The 21,927-nt window shown below is 35.2% G+C and overlaps 1 protein-coding gene across 2 annotated transcripts in view; it reads left to right on the top strand.

The window, feature by feature from the left end:
• Window positions 1-18,045: 18,045 nt before the first annotated feature.
• The window catches only part of FGF10 (fibroblast growth factor 10), a 105,592-nt gene continuing 101,710 nt past the window's right edge, over window positions 18,046-21,927 (top strand). The window contains exons 1-2 of one of the 2 annotated variants that reach the window (XM_031964810.1): window positions 18,046-18,387; window positions 19,096-19,877. In XM_031964810.1, coding sequence (XP_031820670.1) covers window positions 19,532-19,877 — 346 coding nt within the window. In that variant the 5' untranslated portion in view covers window positions 18,046-18,387; window positions 19,096-19,531. Of the gene's footprint in view, window positions 18,388-18,532; window positions 18,989-19,095; window positions 19,878-21,927 lie in introns of those variants that run through there. The other variant, XM_031964804.1, reaches the window with a different exon arrangement.

Genomic DNA, 21,927 nt, shown 5'->3' with positions numbered 1-21,927 from the left:
TAAATTTTATACTCCATATTGACTATTCTCAGAAGTACAGATGTGGAAATCCCACCTGCAGCTGGGCCACATTCAGGCCAAATATATGAGTCCAACAGTTATGCAATGTAACATGAACCACTCATAAAGGACTTGATTTTGTAATACTCACTCAGGCAGTTCTTGCTTTGAAGTCAATGGACTGAAATCAGGAGTGGGCTATGCCTCTTTTACATTCATGTTTTCCCAACAAAAGCAGCATTTCACTCTAGATGCTGAAAGACATGTATGAAATATTATTGAAAACATAATTTTGCCACTCACATGGCAATTTGAAGATTATCTAATTAATAAACTTTTATCTGAGGGATTCTGGACAAGGGTATCACTGTATGCCAGCAAGGAAACAATTTGTATGTGAAAAAACTAAACCTTCACAAAAATGATCTTTGGCCAAACAGATTTGGAAGATTTCAGGTCAAGGTGATAGGAGAAGGAAGGATAAAGAAAAAAGAAAGAGGAAGGAATAAGAGGTAAAAAAAAAATAAAGAAATTGAGAAAATAAAAAGGAATTTTTTTTGAGTTTGAAGAGGAAAAGTATCCTTCAGAGTAACACAATGAAGAAATAAATGTATTAGGAATCAGAATAGGTGATTGTGAATCATAGTCTGGTGTGCGATCTGGTATAATTCACTTAATGTAACTGAGCATCATTTTACTCATCTGTAAAATGAAGACTTGACTGAATGAATTCTAATATTCCTTTCAACTCTAAATCTGGGATCTTTAGTACTAAGTTGTTGCTAATACATACTCACTACAATTAATCATTATTTTCCCTTTCTCCCTGCTCCCTTTATCTTGCTAGATAAGCAATATCTCTTCTTTTTTTCAAGCTGTTTCTCAAAATATAATCAATTCTAGAAAGCCACAGAATTATGGAGTTGGAAACAATTTCAGTGGTAATTCAACCCATAAACATAAGAGAGTGTCTTATATACTACAAAAGTGGCCATTCTTTGCTTGAAACTCTTTAGATAGGAGGAACCATATAGCTCCTGAACCAGACTTGTAAAAAGCTCTAAATTTAGAGGTCTATTGAAGGTAGATCAAATAGCTTGGAAGAACCAGCTGTTAAATTTTCAGTATGAATATTTACACTTAAAAAATTTGCAAAGCTAAAAATCAGGGCATGACTTATTGTTTTGTTGATTGTTTACTTTAGAAAGTAATAGAGAACATGTTAAAAACAACATATTAAAGTTGAAAGTATGTCACATGTACATTATCTTCCCAGAGAACCAGATGTTAAATGTTTACTGGCTCCAATTGGTAAAACGTTTATCTTTACATCAAACCTAAATTTGTTCTTTTCAGCTATAACCCTTTGCTCCTCCTTATGCTCTCTGGAACCAAGTAGAACAAATCTAATCCCTCTTCTATATTTGAGCCTTTCTAATATTTGAAAAAATATTCTCAAAGTATTTTATTCTCTCAGCCAAACATCTCCCAGCTCCTTCAGTAGATCTTTCTATGTTCTAAACTCTAGCGTCTCCATCATGCTAAATGACCTCTTAACAAATTGCAGACAATCTCCAGTTTACTAAAGTCAAAGTATTTCTGACTCTTCAGCTATTACCCATTGTGTAAAGCTATCCCTCTCAGCTTTTTCTCACCTACAAATCTGATGATAGTTTCATTAATATCTTCATTCAAGTCATTAACCAAAAACATTAAATAACACAAGACCAATGATAGATTATTGATAATTTTTTCCACTGTGGTTCACTGTTCCTGGGTTTAGTATTAGTATAAAGGATAGATTAGGAAGAAATAAAAATAAATTAGTATTTTAATAATCCAAGAATAAATTGATGCGGATGATGATACTAGACACTAGGATGTCATTGAGTAAAGTGCATAGAGCCAAGAGAATTCTTGAAAGAAATAGTGACTTAGTGATAACTTGGATGAAGAGTAAAGGTTATGACTCCATGAAAGGGATCTATAAAATAAGCTTCATAAGGTGATTACCTGGAAACTCTTGATATTCTAGTTTCATCTCATACAGTGAATAACTAAATAATAAACGCATAGAAAGAAAAATATATAGAACTAACACTTTCTCCTGACTCCCCCAACTAAATAACTTGATTGTAAGTTGTTTACATTGTAGGAGAGACAAAGAATTGAGCTTTTGTTCTGACTTCCAAGTAGTAATTGCTCTTCAATGTCTTGCTCTCACTACCTACAAATCACCGTAAATATTCCATTCATTTAAAGAAAACGCATTTAAATTCCCAAACCACCCACCAAAAAAAAAAAAAAGGCTACCAAAAGAGATTCTGACAATGGGAGGTTCATGGCAATGTGGCTGTTCTGCTATAGAGAGAGTGAATGCTGGTTACTTTTTAATATCCCTGTTTTGCAGCATAATGAAATAATTTGATATTTCATCAGAACAGTAGATTCAATTGTAAGAGTAACTCCACTGATGAATTTTCAAACTGTACTATATTTTTTAGCTTCAAAAATTCCTCTACTCCCTATACTTTAGAGATGTGCTTCATAGGATTTTAATACTGAGGGCCAGTGAGAAACTTTGGCCATCAAATAGAAATGTTTAACTGTGAATCTAAGAATGACTTCTTAATATAAAATAGCATTTAGAGATCTTTGTAATTAATTCTCTCTTCTTAAAACAAATGATGGGGCAGCTAGGGGGCACAGTAGATTGAGCACCAGTCCTGAAGTCAGGAGGACCTAAGTTCAAATCTGGCCTCAGACACTTAACAAGTCCTAGCTATGTGACCCTGGGTAAGTCACTTAACCCCCATTGCCTGAGCAAAAAAAAAAAAAATGAGAAAATTAAGAAGTTATAATGTAATTTATCCAACATCGCTAAGGTTATTAAATATGGAAAGATATAACTATATATGTATTAAGGTTATTAGTAGTAGAACTGGAGTTTGAACTGAGGTTCTATCTTTCCAATTATAGTGTCCTTTCTACTATAGACCAGAGCCATTTTGGAGGTCTATGATAAACTTTAAACCTGGAAGACACCTTCAATTTAAGAAAAATAAAATATTTTGTAAGGGGAGAAAGGGTCTACTTCAAAATATTCCCAAATGCCATTCCCAAATGCATGCACCAGTTATTTTTTTTTACCAAACATGTATATATTATGCTATCATATAGATTCAGTTTTAACATAGATTAGCTTAAAAGGACCACTAAAAACTCATCTCAACCAGTAAAGATATTCCTAACTGGGAAGATGGCAGAATAGGTCACTAAATTTCAAGCTCTCCAGGTTTCACCCACAAATGAACAAATTTGCAGCTCAGGATGAACACAGAACAGTAAGAAAAACAAAGAAGACTTAGAACAGAACTGGAGTCTTCCTGGAACAACCAAAGAAGACAATAAGAAAAATCTTAAACTGGGGATTAATTAGTGTGAAGTTCGGGGCTAGTTTCAGACAAACACCAAGTAGGGAACCCTGAGGTTAACTGGATGTGGCTACAGTCTCTGCAGGAACCACCAGAACATTTACCTCCCAGACTCTGTGGAGTCAGGGGTCTGAGTTAGAAAGGCTGAGTGAATCTGAGCTGATTAGGAACACCAGGCCCAGCTATACTTCAGAGACAGGTCCTGGTTGAAAAGGAGTCAAAACATGGTGTGTTCAGAAGCAGTAGAACAGGAACTCTGCTGGCTGCCAGCACTTTCAGGAGCCAGGAGCTCTTGGTTTAGGGTTTCAGGACAGAGGGGAAAGCAAAAGTGATGCTAGAGACATTATCCTCCTGTCCCGGGATTAAACATGGTTACACTAATACTTCTCATAAAAAAAAAAAATGAATTGACAAAGGAGAAAGAATCCAACCACATGAAATTTACCATAGGATTAGGGAAGAACGTGCTTCATCTTCAGAGGAAGACAGTGAAATTAAAAAAAAAAGTCTCTTTTACCCTAAAGAGTAACACTAAGTAGCTCTTTGGACAGAAAGAATTTATAGAAGAACTCCAAAAAGAATTTAAAAATCAAATGATAGAGATTGAGGTAAAACTAAAAATATTAAAAATAAAAATCATCCAAGAAAAGCAAGATTTTTAAAAGTTAAGCTACTAAAAAAGGAGATAGATTCTTAAAGAAAAATAATAATTCTTTGAAAATTATAATTGAGCAAAGAGAAGACAGTTAAACTATAAGAGACCAAGAAATAACAAAACAAAATAGAAAGAACAAAACAAATAGAAAATATAAGAATAATTGGGCTACTTGAAAACAGCAACCAAATAAAAGAACATTGACACAATAATGCAAGAAATAAAACAAGAAAATTGTCCTGGAGTGATAGAACATGAGGTAAAAGTAGAAATTTTTAAAATCCACTGATCACCACCTCAAAGAGATCCTTTGAGGTAAACAAATAGGAATATTATTGCCAAATTTTACAAAACTCAGAAGAGAAAATTTTTCAAGAAACAAGAAAAAACAATTTGAATATGCTGGAGCTACAATTAGAATTGCACAAGACTTAACAGCAGCCACAATATAAGACTGCAGGTCCTGGAATCATTACTGGCAATCAAAAGAACGAGGCCCATGGCCAAAAATATCACATCCAGCAAAATTATACATAATATTAAATAAAAAATAGATATTCAATGAACTTCAACCAAACTGAAACTTAATAGAAAATTTAACATATAAGAGCTAATATCAAAGATTAATTTCAAAGAATTTAATATGGACAGTTTTTTTTAACATGGAAATGCATATCTTACTTTAAATTGGCAGTAATTGGGTAGTTCAAAAGAAAGATTGGAGCAGAGCTAAGTATGATCTTGTTGAGGTCTGGAACCAAATGTTGAGGTCTAGACCACATGTTGAGGTCTAGATTTGGGGTACCTAAATGAAATTAAGGTTTAGTTAAGGTCTAGTGGCAGGTTTGGGGTACAGAGAGTCAAACAGAGTTCCCCTGCAACCCCCTTGGATTTGGCGCAAGGATACAGAGGTATATGAGGTCTAGTAGTGGCACCAAATTCCCAATAAAAGCATTTATTGGCCCGGAGAGCTAGATTGATAAAAGAGGTTTATTACTGAGTTTAGAAGTAGGAGATAGGTGAAGGTAGAGACAAGGAGGGCACTGGACAGAGGGTCCAGTGGACAGAGGGTCCTCACATGGCTGCCATGTTTGGAATCTCTGCAAAGAGGGGTTCCCAGTGTGGCCCTTTTAAGTCGGAGACTTAGCTCGAGGGGCTTTGGGGTGTAGCCCCAAAGTTGGCTCAGATCCGGATGGGGCTGGGACAGGTCTGGCTCTTCTACTGGAATTCAAAGGGACCAGGATTTGTGAGTCAAAGGGTAATTTACATTAACTAGGGGGGGTTGGGAATCAAAGATTGGAATCTTTCCCACATCAATCTGATTCTAAAAAGCAAAACTATTTAGGAAAAGGTAAAAATAGTAATTGTGTTATATAAATGAGATGCAGAGGAAGAGTAGACACAAGCATTAGAGGGGAGGAGGACTCATAGTTCTGAAAACCTATTTACATCAGGAATTGGTTAAATAGTTTAAAGTTACATATAGGGCATACATAAAGGACATAGCACCCTCCAAAATCTATAAAGAAGAGGAGAGAATAGGATAAGGTGAGGTATAAAAGGGTATGCAGATTTAAAGTTGTGGGATAAGGTGTATAAATTAATGGAAAATGGATAAGGGGGAGAGGTTAAAAGTAGCATAGGATAAGGTGGGGTACAGAAGGGTATTTAATAGAAGTGAGAAAAGGTGAGTAAAATAATGCGAATGAAATACAGAAAGAAGGAAGAGGTAGGGGAGAAGATAAGGGAGAGATCTATAGATAGGGGGAGGTTAAATAATAGCAAGGCAAGTTAAGGAGCAGAATTAAGGTAGAAGAATTAGCAAGGATAGGAAATAAGAGATATTCACAAACTCTACAAAAAAGTAGGGCTAGTAATCATTGATCTTAGACAAAGTCAAACTTAAAGATTCAACAAGAGAGAAATCTATCAGCCATATTAATATTGTTTTAGATGTATGTTTATGTATGGGTAAATGTTAACATATATGTGTGTGTATGTATGTCTGAGTATAAGTGGGTATGTATGTATGTGTAATGTATGTATGTGTGTAGAAATATATATATATATATATTTATATTTGGGTGCATTGAATAAATATATATGTGTGTCTGTGTATATAAATATACTTGTGCTTAACTGTAACCTACTTGAGGGAGATGAGAGGAATAACAGGGGAGAAGAATAAAGTAAAAAGGGCACAGAAGAAAACAAGGAAGCAAAGAAAAGATAGACATCATGAATATAATCTCTATTATTACATATGCTTTCTTGAAATGAAAATTTATCATTATATATTTTGAATCGTCCCTGATGTTCTTCTGGACACATGAAAATGTTTTGTTTGTTTTTTATTTTCCTTTTCTGCCTTTCTTTTTCTACTCTTTTTTTCTTATTCTGTATTCAGCTCAATAAAAAAAAATCCTAACTTCTTAACTATAAGTTTATGATGTTGATTCAAATATTTTAATGAAAAGTTGTTTTTTATATTTTCCCTCTTATTATATCATAAACATTCATTATTTTTCATTTCACTTCACTTGACTGAAAAAATAGACTATTTACTTATTTTATTTAATCACATTTTTAAAGAAATTGTCATTTTTATCCGGTTGGATTTTTAGAAATCAAATTTGGGTTTTTTAATTTTTTTGGAAGATTTATGAAGTCTTTTTAAAATGAATTTTTTAAAATTTAAAAACATTTCATTAGGTCTCTTTTTTTAAGTGCAAAAATCCACTGACAAAGACCACAAATATCTAGAATGTTATAGAAATTACTACAACTGAGATTATATAATGCTTCACAGTTATAAAATACTTAACTTAGCTAATTTTGTCATCAATCATGTGATAGTGGATTTTTTTTAATTGTTTCATGGATGACCAGCCAAAGAATTCATTAGTTAGTATTCAGTTTTCTGGTGAAATGGCTCTCCATATGTAAGTATGCCCTCAGCAGCAATCTGTCCTCAAAACACTTCCTTCTTGGTAACGCTTAAGAACTAATCATCTGTGCCATGGCATGTGACAGCATCATTCTACATTTTAGGTGGAACAATTTATTTGCTCTAAGATTTTTGGAAAGTTTGTGTTCTGTGTCCTGAAATAGGGAGTATGAACTAAATCACAGCTCTTTTACATATATGATGTATTTCTCTGAGTTGTGTCATCTACAAAATGAGTTAAAATAGTTAGCCTTAAAGTTCTTCCTTTTCTAAATTCTGTGGCCCTTTTAAATTAATCCATTAGTTTAAAATGACATCCTTTCTATTCTTTTTGATAGATCCATTTTCAAAGTCCTTTTAAGCCCTACCACTTTTCTGGAATATAGCAGGTGACTTGAACCCAAGCTTTCTGATCCCAGAACTTTAACTACAACAGTGACTGACATTAATATATTTCTATGTTCCAGGAACTATGCTTTTCCTCAGAACCAATAAAAGAAATGCATTGCCTGAGGCCTGCATGCATCCAGAAGGAACAAGTATTAGTCTTATTTTAGATATCTTTGCAAGATGTAACTCTACATCCATGAAGGAAACACAACCAATGACCTGAAGAATGGGATTTATAATACCATTGCATATTATGCATAATCTTCTGGTTTTAGACAAAATTTCCATGAGCAATTTCCAAATTGTTTCTCCATTACAAAAAAATTGGAAAAATTGCGATGCTATTCCTTTGGGAAAAGGTGGAAAAAAGCAAGCAAGGTGATTACACACTTGTTTGGATTTGGAAGTACTTAAATAATTATACCCAGAAGAGCAGGTGTTAATGGTTCTGTTATCTTGGAAGGAGTTCTCCAGTAGAATCTTCCAGAAACTAGGTTTCATTGTATGCCATTTAGCATTTTTATCAATGACTTGGATATAGGCATTATACATAGATGACATATTTCACAAGATTTTATGTGGCACAAAACTAGGAGAATGATTTAACATGAATGAAAATAAGGATCTCTAAAATTCTTAATGGACTAAAATGTAGGGACATCTCTAATGAGGTAAAATTTAATAAGAATAAATTGGATGGCTTGGATTCAAAAACTTAACTTCAAAAATATAAAATGAGGAAAGTATGGCTAGAATAGCAGTTTATCCAAAAGAGATCTGAGGGTTAAGAGGATTGAAAGCTTAATGACAATCAAAAGTGTGACATAGTAAAAGAAAGCAAAAAGCTAATGTAATTTGGGGCTACATTAGAGGTTATAGAGGCAAAAAACATCAAAGATTAGAGAAGCAGTCTATCTACTGTATTGTTCCACAATCAAATCCCATCTAGAATATCTCAGTTCTGAGTGACACTTTCAGGAATAGCAGTATCCAAAAAAGTAGTACCAGGATGTTAAAAACTTGAAAGAGAATTAGTATTTAAAAGAAATGCTTTTGGGTTTTTTTTTTTTTTTTCATCTTTTTTTCAAAATAAACTGGCAGAGGTCACTGTCTAGGGATTCAAAATTTCATGTCATCTTGTTTACAATAGCTACTAAATAAATGAATTAGTGTGTATTTAAAAGTGAAAAATTGTATAGTTGTTCACCATATTTTTTTTGTCTATTTGAAGTCCTACAAAATAAAATGCAAGAGAATACTGGATGTGGAAAGTTGTCCGCAGTTGTCATTTAAAATGTAAAAAAAAAAAATTGGAAGTAGGATAGAAGAATAGAAAGAGGACTAAACTCCAGGTCAGAAGATTTTAAGTTATGTCTAGATATTAGCCAGGTACCCAGAGGGCAAGGGTTCTTAATCTGAGGGCCTGGATTCAGGATGTAGGGATAAATTGCCATGAACTTGAATTTTCAAAAAAAAAATCTTTTCACTAATCTTTATTTTCCTTTGTTATCTTATCTATTTTATTATGTTTTGTGCATTTAAAAGCATAATTTTGAGAAAGGATCCATAGGTTTCACCAGACTACCAAATGGGGCCATGGCAAGAAAAAAGTTAAGAAATCTGGAATTTAGGCAAATTACTTAATCTTTCTGGATTTTAGTTCTTTACCTACAGGACAGGAACTATGAATCTGGAAACATTTGCTTTATAGGGTCATGGTAAGGAAATTGTTCTGTAAATCTTAAAGCATAATATATACTGTTATACGCTATGTCTAGATGTCCCTGGACAACTACAGTAAAAATCCAGAAGGCAGAGTCATGTAACTCCTATCTTCAGGCTGTGTGAACTTCACACACATACACACATACACACACACACACAGACCTATCAGTGTTTATAAAATTTTGGTAGTTAGTTAAAAACTAATTAATTGTTTCCTTTTCTTCTTCACATATTGGGCGATATGATATTTCCAAGTCTTATCCTGGTACAATTACTTTATGCTATTCTGTGGACTCTTTGAAAAGATGTAAAGTCATAGAAAGATGATAGAAGGCTGATAATATATTTATTATTTGCATTGAATTGTATCGATATTTCCAGAGGCCCAAAGAAATAAATTACAAATGGTAAATGTAGAAAGTAGTTACTAAGCACTCTACTATTGAAACAGAAATGATGCAACTTTGAGACCACATGGTGAGACGTTAGATACTGTGGAAAGTCTGCTCAGAGGAGATATTCTCTCCTCCATAACCAGTGAAACAATGACAATATTTCAGTAGTCCAGTGGAACCAGTGGCAGACACTGATCTTGGCAATTGGTTAGTAGACAGGTACAATTAGAAGAAATTCAATATGGAAACTACGACATTTTTCAAGAAGATACCAGAGAGTTTAAGGATGTGCTTCAGTGATAGAGCATGTGTAATATCTGTAAGATCTGAATTCTATTCCTGACATCTTTATCTACTTTGGAAAATTTACTTATTTACTTTGGAAAATAGTAAGGTACAATGGAAAGGAAAGAAAATTGGATTTCAATTCAGAGAACCTAGGTTTAAATGCTAATTCAGCCACTTCCTACTTATGTGACTTTAGGCAAGCTATTTAACTTCTCTGGAGTTCAATATCTGCATCTATAAATAAGGTATTGGATTAGCTGAATTGTAAGGTATTTTCCAGTTCTAAGTCTGTGATTCCAGGAAAAGAATTATTTGAGCCAGAGCCAAGGCATGCCACAAAGGTGATATATTACTGGCAGGGAACTGATACAGAGAAAAATAGAAAAGTTTTGGAGGGTCACAAGGGACCTACCCTTAACTTAAATTCCTTGAAGACCTTTGTGATCAAGACTCAAATTTTTGCAAGATCTTCAATAGTCAATACGGTATTTCTGACATCACCTATCTATGTTAAATTCCTCCATACTGCAGGGAATAGCAAACATGTTCTTAGACAAAGCAATAGCAAAAATACACAATTAAAAAAAGATAAACAGGAAATTACCTTAGGCTTAAAGACATCATAAACAATGAATTAACATCAATACTTAACACATCCACCAAATGGCATAGCAGTTACATACTTAAAGAAAAGTTAAGTGAACCACAGGGACAAATAGATAGCAAACTATAGTTGCTGCAGAAAATAATTTATCCCTTTTAGGCCCAGAAAATTTAATTAAATAAGAAAAAAAAAACCCTTAATAAAATTTTACAGAAGTTAGATACGATAGATCTCTGACATTTACTCAGCGGGAACATAGAGGAGTATATATGGCATCCCTACAAAAATTGACTGTGAATTAGGGAATAAATATACACAAATATCATACACAAATGTATACGTTATAAATGTATAGAAAAATAGAATGATTAGTTAATTTGATTCTTTAAGAGAGTTACCAGAGAATTTAAGAGAGAGTTAAGAAAAAGGGAAAAGGCTAATTCACAATAATTGAAGGAATAAAAGAAGTTATTTGAAATTATTTTGTTCAATTGTATGCTATCAAGTTGGCAATTTGAAATGTATTGAATATATATGTTAACACATATATACATGTTAACACACACACACACACACACACACACACACATATATATATATATATATATATATGTTAAATGACCAAAATAACCAAATAAGAAATAAAGCATTTGACTCAATTTCAGGGAAAAAAAGAAATTGTCAACAATAAATTCCAAAGGGGGGAAAAACAGGACACACATACACACACATACACAAAATATATGTGTATGTATATGTATACATATACATAGATAGACCAACTCTAGATTTTATTTTCATTTATATAGGAAACTATCAGATTAAGAAATTTTTTCCAGAAATACAGATTATTATTTTGTATGAATTGTTCATGAAATACACATATTTACATATGTATTTACATTAAAGATAAAATTGGGATGGATAATCATAGTCTGCTTTTAATGTATAATTAGCAATTATTTGGTTGCTTGAAGTCTATATGGTCCCATAGTTAGCATAGGTCAGAAGTAAGTCTTGAACCCATGGCTTCATACACACACACACACACACATACCACTCTAAATTCAATTTAACTCGGTTTGTAACAGTCCAATAGAGGGGTAGCTAGATGATATAGTGGATACAGTACCAGCACTAAAATTAGGAGGACTTGATTTCAAATCTAACCTCAAACACTTAACCCTTCCTGGCTGTGTGACTTAACCCCAATTGCCTCACCAAAAAAAAAAATAAAATAAAATAGAAAATGTCCAGCAGACCACATAAGGCACATGTATATTTAAAATGAAAGCATTTAATTAAGAGGATAGATAGATAAACAGATAAAGATAGACAAACAAACGTATAAATAAATGAAAATTGGATAGCATCTGATCTCTGGCACCACTTATTTTACAAATAAGGAAATTGAGTCTCAGAGAGATGAACTAATTTTTCCAGTGTCACACACATAATGTGTGTATGTGTATGCCCTATATTAAAAAAAAAATGATTTTCTACCAATAGGTAGATAGTATGTAGAATGATATATGAATATTAAAACTCTTATAAATCATGCGTTTCCACATAGTCATAGACAAGAGTAACCATACCAATATGATTACTCTTATTTATAAAGAATTCATTCTCTGTTTGAATAGAGGCATTTAACTAGGTTAGCTAAACTACTAACTGTATGTAAAGTACTTCATGCATCATGCCTTTTAGCAATCTGAAACTACTAAAATTATTATTATTGTAAGGAGGTTTTTTAAATATTTGACTGAGAAACATACATTATGAAAATGACTTCTACTTTATTGTCTTCTTTCTTCAAGTGGTATGGTATATAGAGAGCTAATCTTAGAACCAAGAAGGCCTTACTTTCTCTTTTTCCAGTTCTAAAACAAGGAAATCTTTTTTTTTTTTTTTTTAAATATGAACCCAAGTAATTTTCCAGGATATATTGAATATGGTATTTGGGAGTTTGAGTCAAAGAGGCTAGCTAAGGGATTAGCTTGACTTTAGAAGAGACACAGAAGGATTTTAAAAGTAAGAAGGGCAGAGTTATGAAAGAACACCTTCAGGGAACCTGTGCCAGGGCAAATCAGACTAGTTTTTTAAATATCCCCTTGACATAGGCTTCTCAGCTGCAGTGGGAAAAGATGAGCTGCTGTAATTCAGTTTGAAGGTAAAATGCCACCCAGATGTGATTTTCAGTTCCACATCCCCCAGAATACCTCCCCACCTGCTGGCCAATACCCGACATTCCTTTAATAGGAGATAAAGTCTTTCATTCCACAATTAGAGATAAAAGACTTAAAATGCAAATGTTGGTTCAGATAACACATTAAACTCATTCATACTCAAGTACAATCAGACTGATTGTACAATCAGATAAGTGTAAACCCCTGCTATCAAATCCTTTTGGTTTGGCAGTGGGGGAGAAGTAAAGAGAAGTGAGAAGCTTTGGGTACCTGAAGTAAGGGGAATGACCAAGGAGAAAAGGCACAAAAATCAGAGACCAGAAACAGAGAAAAATAACTTAAAGTCATAGGTTTAGAATGGAATTTACCCAAAAGATTACTTATATTTTACAGATAAATAAACAGAGACCCAGAAAAGTTAATTAACGCATAGAGATGAAATTAGAATTCTGATTCAAAATCATTGCTAGTTCCACCATGATATGCCACTTCACTACAGATTTAACTTTGCCAAGGCTGACCTTATTTATATTGGGAAGGGACAAATAGAAACCCTATGAGATAAGATAGAGATGGATAGATAGAAATCTATCTATCTATCTATCTATCTACCTATCTATCTATATATCAATAGCATGCACTTGTGTTTCTCTAAAAATTTATAAAGATTTTTCTTTTTTCTTTTTTGCTGTTTTAACTATAGAGAATAGGCTCTTGATTTTTGTGTGTGCCATGGATCCTTTTGAAAATTTGGTGAAAACTATGGAACCCTTCACTAGAATAATGTTTTTTAAATGTATTAAATATATAACATTACAAAGAAAACCAATTTTATTGAGTTTTATTTTGTTGAAATTCACAGAGCTCAAGTTAAGAAATATATGAAATACTGAGAAACAAGAAATACTGTGTTAGAAAAAATTCATCAATGTATTAGAAAAATAAGAATTTCTTATGCAAAACGGGATTTTGTTCACTTTCCTCGCTGTACTTTCAAGGTCAGAAAACAGTATCAGCTCCAAAGATGAAAAGCATTCAGGATGCTACAAAGCTAAACTTAATTTTAGACTTTGCAAAAACCTTTGCTTAACTATTTAGCATAGTAGTTATTCTTTGATGAACTCTGGAGCTTTATGCAAATGTGTTATTAGATGCTCAGACTATGTGTTAATTTGAAATCTTACTGTCTAAAGTGGCAAATCTTTGCTAAATAAGAATCCCATATTCTTAAGATAAAACTTATGAAAATCCTAATCATATCTTGTATATTATCTCTATCCCTGTTTGTGGTGTGGAACTTTGTAGAAATTTCCTCTTCATAAAATATAGTAGTAACACTGAGGACTAATTATTCATTGTTCAATAATTAAACACTGAACTATTTTATTAATTCTCTTCAGTTAATGTTTTGTAGTAAGGATGCCTAAACTTTTAATTGAAGGCAAGATAATTAACTTTCAAGAAATTCAAGGATCTATCCTTAAATGTAAAAGTGGGTATAGGGGTTGGGAAAGAAAAAAAAGAGGGGGATAAAGAAGAAGATAGAGGAGAATTCAAAGGGACATACTTTTCTTCTTTTGGCTGATCGTAGTTATTACCTTGACACCTTAGAAAGGAGATTAGGAATGAGAAGGAAAGGAGAGCAATACTTTTACTAGAATAAATCAAAGTAACTAGGAAACCTAGATTCTTTCAAATGTTACTTCTGCTACTGAATTCTTGTATGATTCTAGATAATCTCTTTAACTTTTCAGCCTCAGTTTCTTCAACAGTAAAGTGATAGATTTGAATTAAGATTATTTCTAAGGTTCCATCCTCCTACAAAAGACTATACTTCTAAAAATAGTATCCCAAGGTACTTGGGGGATACTAAAATACTAAAAAAGTAAAATCCAACATGTATAATCCAACATTGCTGCAGATTATAGCAGATAGGATGTTGGACTTATTATCAGGAGGGCTTGGTTTCAAATTCTGTATCAGACATTTGGTAGTTGTATAACTCTGGACAAATAACTTCAGTTTGCTTGTTTGTAAAAACTGAGGTAGTGTTAACAAGTACAAGAATTGATACTTCAATAACAGGGGTTCAACTCAATACCCTCTCCAGTCCCTTTCTTGTCTTAAATCTAGAGTCTTAAGATCTCCTTCCACTTCAAGACTTGAACAACAAACAACTGCAATAACCACATCATTCCCATAAAATGTTAATATTTATAAAAAGGAATACCTCTTACCCAAGATTGCAACATGAGTAGACTATAAATCTTTATGCTTTCAAAGAGCATTCAACTTCAAAATAAGCAATTACTTTATTTTGGTACTTGTATTCTCTAGGATTGTACCATTGGTTTAAAAATAAAGACTGCAGACATCTACAGAGAAGAGCTTGTCTAACTTTCAGCCTGAGTTATTTGTAGCAGCTTACTGACATTGTAAGTAACATCATACTTTAATAAAACATACAAGAACACACACACACACACACATCCTTTAATTGACCCACTGATAGTTCTGTACAGCTAAAATCATCTAGGAATAACAAATCTGAAATGTCTACTTAATAAGCAGAAAAGCTACAGAAGCACCTAGTAGTATAAAAACAGATTGCTTTTCAGCTCTTCATTATTTATACATTAAGGGATATTTATTGGCTGCAAAAAATCTTCATTGAATACATTCTAACTTATTAAAATACAGCTTTGCAAAGAAATAGGTTTATTCTTTAGGATAATGGCTGGACCCAATACTATTGAATAGTGCAGGGTCCAAGGATGATGTATGTATAAACCTTCCAGAGAGGGGAAGAAAACCAACTATTTTAGAGCAAACTAGTAGGTACCTTTCTAATTGAGAGCTTATTCTGTCTTTTTCAGACTTAGCAGAGAAACAATTAATAAAGGAACCCATTAAGGCCTGATTATTGCTGCTAAAAAGGGAGGTTGAATTTCAGTCCTTTGAAGTAACTGAGAATGATTCAGGCATCATTACAGAGATATAATCTACATTCATACATTTATGTTAGTGATTCAAATCTATTGGGAGAGATTGAATTCCGTTAAATAGTGCATCTTTCCTGTGGAACTTTTCTCAGGCTTTCTCAGGCTAACCTAAGAGGTGACCCAACAATACAAAGTAGTGGGGTATTTAGGGATTCGACTGTGCTATAAAAGAAAGGCTATACAGAAAAGAGAAAAAAGAATGCGATATAATCTAAAAAGCTATGTCAGCTTTTCATTTCGGCTGTTTTGTAAATGCCCTTCCTGTCATCACACAGCAGAGAAAAGGCTCTAAGGGCATTTCACAGAATGCTAGAGTTGGAAGGGGTCTTGGAGATCACCTCTTACAATCCCCTCATCTCATCCAATCCTTTTACAGGTGAGGAAACTGAGGCCCAGGGAGTTGACTTGATCAAGATTACACAATAAATCAGGGGCAGAGATAATTTTTGAGCTTTAAAAAAATCTTCTGAGTTGTTTTTTGTTTGTTTTTATTCCAAGTTGCCATCCTATTAAACACTGCATCTGGAATAATCTGATTTTAATATTTACTTTTTGAAAATGCTTTTTGGACACAAACACTAACATTTAACTAATTGGATACTTTAGGTTGTACTTTGGGAACATAGAACTCCTATACATGTTGGAGGTGAAAGAGTTCCCCAGGGAAGGAGAAGATGGGAGATGAGGTTATCTTGCTTTAAGGAGGAAAAAAAAAATTAAGTTTTCAAGCAAATGACCACAAAACTTCAACAATATTCTTGGTTCCCAGCGCAAAGAAACACTAAAACAATAATTTCCCATGTTTTGCAACTTTTGACAGCAAGGATCATTATTTTATGGTTTCATCAAACAGAACATTTTAAAAACACGTAGTTTTGATTACTGTTGATTCAAACATTTGGATTCAACTGTGCTCCTGGGCTGAAACTCAAGTCCCTTAGAAACTCTACACTCTGTTTCAAGCATTTGTCAATCTAGGTATAAAATAGTGAACTAGGAGACTGAAATTAGCATTCTGGGTCATTTTAAAGTCACCACGCTTTAATTAAAGAGCAATATTTGGTTGACTCATGTTTTTTTATTTTCTTCACTTTCCAATTATTAAACTACAAAAATCAAATCTAATTAAATTAAAACCAACAATCTTCTATGGTTGTTACCACACTATTGAAATCTTATGAATAAGTATTGGGAGGGCCATAAACAATGCAATTAAAAATACCAATTCCAGCATTAAACTGTTTCAACTCCAGCCCTCTTAAATGCCACCCTGGAACATAATAAGCACGTAAACTAAACTTAAAACTATTTTTCCAGTCAGTAAACAATAGAATTGAAAATCATTTCAAATTTTCTCTTGTGAAGTTAATATCATTTAAATTCCATTTTAAGAACCGGATTAACATTTCTTTAGATATATTATGTTGTTTATAATAAAAATGCTATTCCCAAGTCTCAGTAGGTACAAGCTAGTTTTGTTTTTAATTGCATAAACCATACCGATTTTTCCTTCCTAAACTTCAACTGTCCCCAAACAGCAGCCTTTTGACACAAGGTTGACTTTTATTTAACGAATTGCTCATGGTTAGTTAGTTAGGCTATCTAAATGATAAACATTCAGTAGAAATCCTGGTACTGCTGGGCAAGCTTAGGCTGTTACGAACATAACAGATACCACGATGGCATTTCATTCTGAATACAAATCAATTTCTGGCAAAAAAAAAAAAAATTCCCAGCCTGGGACTGCATTCTTTACCTAACATGTATGTATAGTAGTGAATACCTACCTTGAAAGAACTTGGGGAGAGGAATTGAACAGGCAGAAAAGGAAGGGGGGGGGGGAGGGAAGGAAGGAGCCACTCCTTTTAATGATAGAGTTTGTTTTAGTTTGTTTATTGTAAAACAGGGTTCCTTAAACATTAAATTTGAAGATGGGAAAAAAAGCGCCCCTTTATGGCAAAGTGCAAAGGAAATTGCATAGAAAACAGACAGCAAGGCATTCAGACAGATTTTATGGTAAAATCTTTGCAATCCCAGTAAAGTGCCATTTGCTTTGAAGTGCACGCGTGATTCAGTAAATGACTCATGTTAGCAATTAGAAATTGGTCATTTGGGTCCCTGATTTCATTTGAGGCAAGAGAGGGGCGACTTTAAGGAGGTCGATAAATCTCTTTGGGCTTAAAAGGCAGAGCGAGGCTAAAGTGTGAACTTTTTATTTCAGCAACGGAAGCGAGAAATCAGTGATTCATTAAAGCAAAGACCTCCTTGGAAGCTGGCAGAAGAGGAGGAAAGGAAACTAATTATGTCCTTGGTGTTCTCTCCCCCCCACCCACCCTTCTTTTCCGTGTTTGCTCTGATCAGCGTAAAATCTGCTTTTGAGGGGTTGTCGGAAACATTTTCTCCATCTCTCCCTCACTCCTTTCTCAAAACGAAAACGAAAAAAAAAAGTCAGTAAAGCAACAAACTCCAGGTGGCTCTCAAGCACTTCACTGCCAAAAAAGAAAAAAGAAAAGAAAAGAAAAAAGAAAAGAAAAGAAAAAAGAAAAGAAAAGAAAAGAGAAACTCTTACGCTAGAAAGCAAGTCAGAAAGGGGCTCTCCAGAGGGGATTGGTTCAGGCTGGAAGACAGCAAAATTAGGAAAGCATGAGTATACAACGCACGCTGGTGGTCAGCGAGCAGAAGAACGTTTTAGGAACAATTAGGAAGAGTCAAAGGAGGCTGCGGCTGGTGCCTCTTCAGAGGCGAGGAAGAATAGGGGGTACGCAACTCCTGCTTCTAGTTCGGCTGCAAAAGCACTGTTCTTTGCCTGATGCTCTGAATCTCCCCAGTTCTCCACGTCTCTATTCCCCACCCCACCCCCTATCCCTTCTTTCCCTTCCCTCTGTCTCTCCCCTCCCTCTCTCTCCCCCTGGAGTTCTCCCGTCCTCGCGTTCCCTACTGCAGAGAGTTTCAGATGTCCCACCGCTGCTTGACACCCCCCTCCCCCTATCTCCCCATCCTGGCAAATAAGGTTTGACCACCAGAGGCATATCCCACCTCTGGCTTGTAATCACTGACATTTGGGCTACAGCCTTCAACCTGTTTACAAGTGGTCTGGGGAGGGAGGGGGGGAAATCCAATCCAAAACACCAATCACCACCACTCGAAACAAGAAGTTACTTTCTGGAGGCTTCAAATCAACAACTACCTCCACCACTAAAAAGAGAAAGAGAGAGAGAGAGAAAGACAGAGAGGGGGGAAAGCAACCACCGGTATCAAACTGCTGCCTTCAGAGCCCACAACTCCGAAGCAACGGGCTTCTTTCTGTCTACAGCTGGCTAACTGGTTGTGGGGCTCAGGATAGAGAAAACGAACAGAAGGTGCTAATCTCCAGAGGGGCTCAGGCATCCCCCTCCCCAGTCCCCACCCCCATTCTCTTTGGTTTTTGTTCACTGTGCTGTCATCTTTTTATTTTTTTCCTTTCCAGACTTTTTCTCCCCATCTAACATGGTGAAGAAAGGAGTGAAGAAGAGAACAAAGTAGCTACTGGAAAATCTTGTGTGAAGGAAAGAAGATTGTGGGCCACCACCGCCAGCAGCTACCACTGCCACCCAAGTGACACCGCTTCCTGGGAAACTACATAGGCAGACCACAGAAGATTTGAGAGAGAGAGAGAGAGAGAGAGAGAGAGAGAGAGAGAGAGAGAGAGAGAGAGAGAAAGAGAAAGAGGCAGAGGCAGCCGGCCGTTCATTTGTGCCCCTGAGTTATGGATGTTGATGCGTTCACTTCAGGCCAGATCAGAGTTCTGAGGAAGATAGCCAGCAGCAGCCAACAGCAGCTTTCTACTCATCTTTTACCGGGTTTTACCCTTCCAGTATGTTTCTTCTGATGAGACATTTTCTAACGCCGAGAGTTTCAGTACAATGTGGAAATGGATACTGACACATGGTGCCTCAGCCTTTCCCCACCTGCCCTGCTGCTGCTGCTGCTTCTTGCTGCTCTTCTTGGTGTCTTCTGTGTCTGTCACCTGCCACGACATGGGCCACGACATGCTGTCACCGGAGGCCACCAACTCTTCTTCCTCTTCCTCCTCCTCTTCCTCCTCCTCCTCCTTCTCCTCTCCTTCCAGTGCGGGGAGACATGTGCGGAGCTACAATCACCTCCAAGGAGATGTTCGCTGGAGAAAGTTGTTCTCTTTCACCAAGTACTTTCTCAAGATTGAAAAGAATGGAAAGGTCAGCGGGACCAAGAATGAGAACTGCCCATACAGTAAGTACCGAATATAATTTTGTTCTCCCCCCCCACCCACTTTGAAATTATTCACCCCTCCAGACTCCACGGGGGAAAAATCTATTCCAGATGTAACCCGCTAAATATCGATGTTCTCAACCCCCTGTAAAATGATTAAGTAAAATAGTTTCACTCTGGAGACCCCGCATATATTACATCAAACTGAGACACCCGCTCCCTTCTTTTTCTTCACTCTCCCCACTCCATCTTCTTCAACTGGCTTGTTCAGGAAACCTCTACTACCAGAAGGAGGGGGCTCTTGTGCCTGCAGTTATCTGTATGTGTGCTTTCTCTGCATGCATCCACCCTCCACCACCATCCTGGTTGCAGACAGATCTCTTCTTTCTCCCCTGTAAATGCTCTAGAAAACAAATTTTGTTTCTGTTAGCTGGCAGTCTTGCTAAGAGTTTTGGGCAGAGCTACTTCAATCTGAAAATAATTACCCATTGTCAATTATAGTGGTTTTATGGGAAATTTTATTACACAGAGAGTGAAGTTTGATTCCACTCTTGTCTTTCTTCCCACCCCTAGCCCTACACAGCCTGCTCTACTCCCCCATACAAGAGAAAAACATTTTTTTTCCTGGTTTTGATTTTTCTGTGTCCCTCGTGTTGGTTTGAGTGATTGCAGTCCATGAAGTTAACTTTTAAGGCATCACTGCCGCTATTTGTCTTCCGCTTGCCTTCTCTCATGGTAACATGATGCTCTTGTCTGTATTGTCAATAGCATATGGGCCGCTTTGTGGTGTCCTATCCTACTCTTTTCTTCAGAAACCTCTCATATTGCACAGCTATACTACAGCAGCATTGTAAACATCTGGGACTGTCTTCTCAGAGACCTCACACACATTTCATTGTCATTCTTTATTTTCAAAGTAAAAGGCACAAAAGTCTTTTTCCATGAATATAGTTTACCCCATAGAGTGAATTTTTCTTCTCAGAACAAATTATGAAATGGGATTTTGGTGAGGTGTTTTTAATCTCCTTATTAGAGATGGAAGGAATTAACATGTGTGCTTCCTTCAGTCACTCTGGAAATGCCATTATTATTGAATTCACTGCTTTTCCTGGCCACTTTCAAATGATGATGTTTAGAAATTACTAATTGTTCACCCAAGTATAAGATATGATACATTGAAAACATTCAATAAATTATGAGATGTAAATAATTTTACTAGTCATATTAGGGTAGGGGACAATAAATTGCAGATAGAGCCTTTTATTCTTGTCTTTTGGTAACTCCAACTGTGATGTTTTTCCAAGATAAATATCCTGGGTAGACAGTGGTAGTGATGGTTGAAGGTGGAGTGGGAGTGATAGCTTGCCACATTAAGTAAGAACTTATATTTAAAATGTAGGTGAAAAAATTTTTTTCGAAGTTGGTTTTTCCATGATATGTATGTGCCAATGAAAACATGAATAAATATGTTTTCTTATAAACTATCCCAATTGCACATTTCCTCCTGTACCTTCTCTTCCTCCTTTTCCCAAATCTAGCAGTTTTTCATGTTATGTAAATTATTTGCAGTTTTGAAATTTTTGATTTATGGCTATTATATCAGAAGGGTCAAATATTTCACTTTGATGTGTTTTTTTTCCTACCCTTCTGATTCATAGAAAGTAGTTTCAGGTGATGTAATGTCATAGTAAAGTTGTTTGTAGTAGAAAGTCATTTGTCACCATAATTCTTGAGATGATGTTTCTAGTTTTCTGTTTTTGACCAAAAATTTTGACAACACCAGCGTGTGCTTGAAAGATAAAATAGTTGTGGTTTTGTTTACTCAAGACTCTGGGGGAAAGCTGTTCAAACATTTATTGACAACTGAGCATGGACTCCTCCCCTGTCTATCCTCTTGCCCTATGTAGTACTTTTCCAAGTTTTCACCTCACAAAGAAAATTAAAGAGTGAGTGTTTATCTTGAGTAAACTCATTATATTAAGGCACACTTTCTTTATCACCAACTTCAGGCATGCCAACTCCGAATGTCTTTATGATGAGATATAAGAAGATCCTAGGAAAGGTGATTTAA

The sequence above is a fragment of the Sarcophilus harrisii genome, chromosome 1 (genome assembly GCF_902635505.1).
Source record: "Sarcophilus harrisii chromosome 1, mSarHar1.11, whole genome shotgun sequence".
Lineage (NCBI taxonomy): Eukaryota > Metazoa > Chordata > Mammalia > Dasyuromorphia > Dasyuridae > Sarcophilus > Sarcophilus harrisii.
The sequence above is the reverse complement of the archived record's forward strand: the minus strand, read 5'-3'. Positions and strand labels throughout refer to the sequence as shown.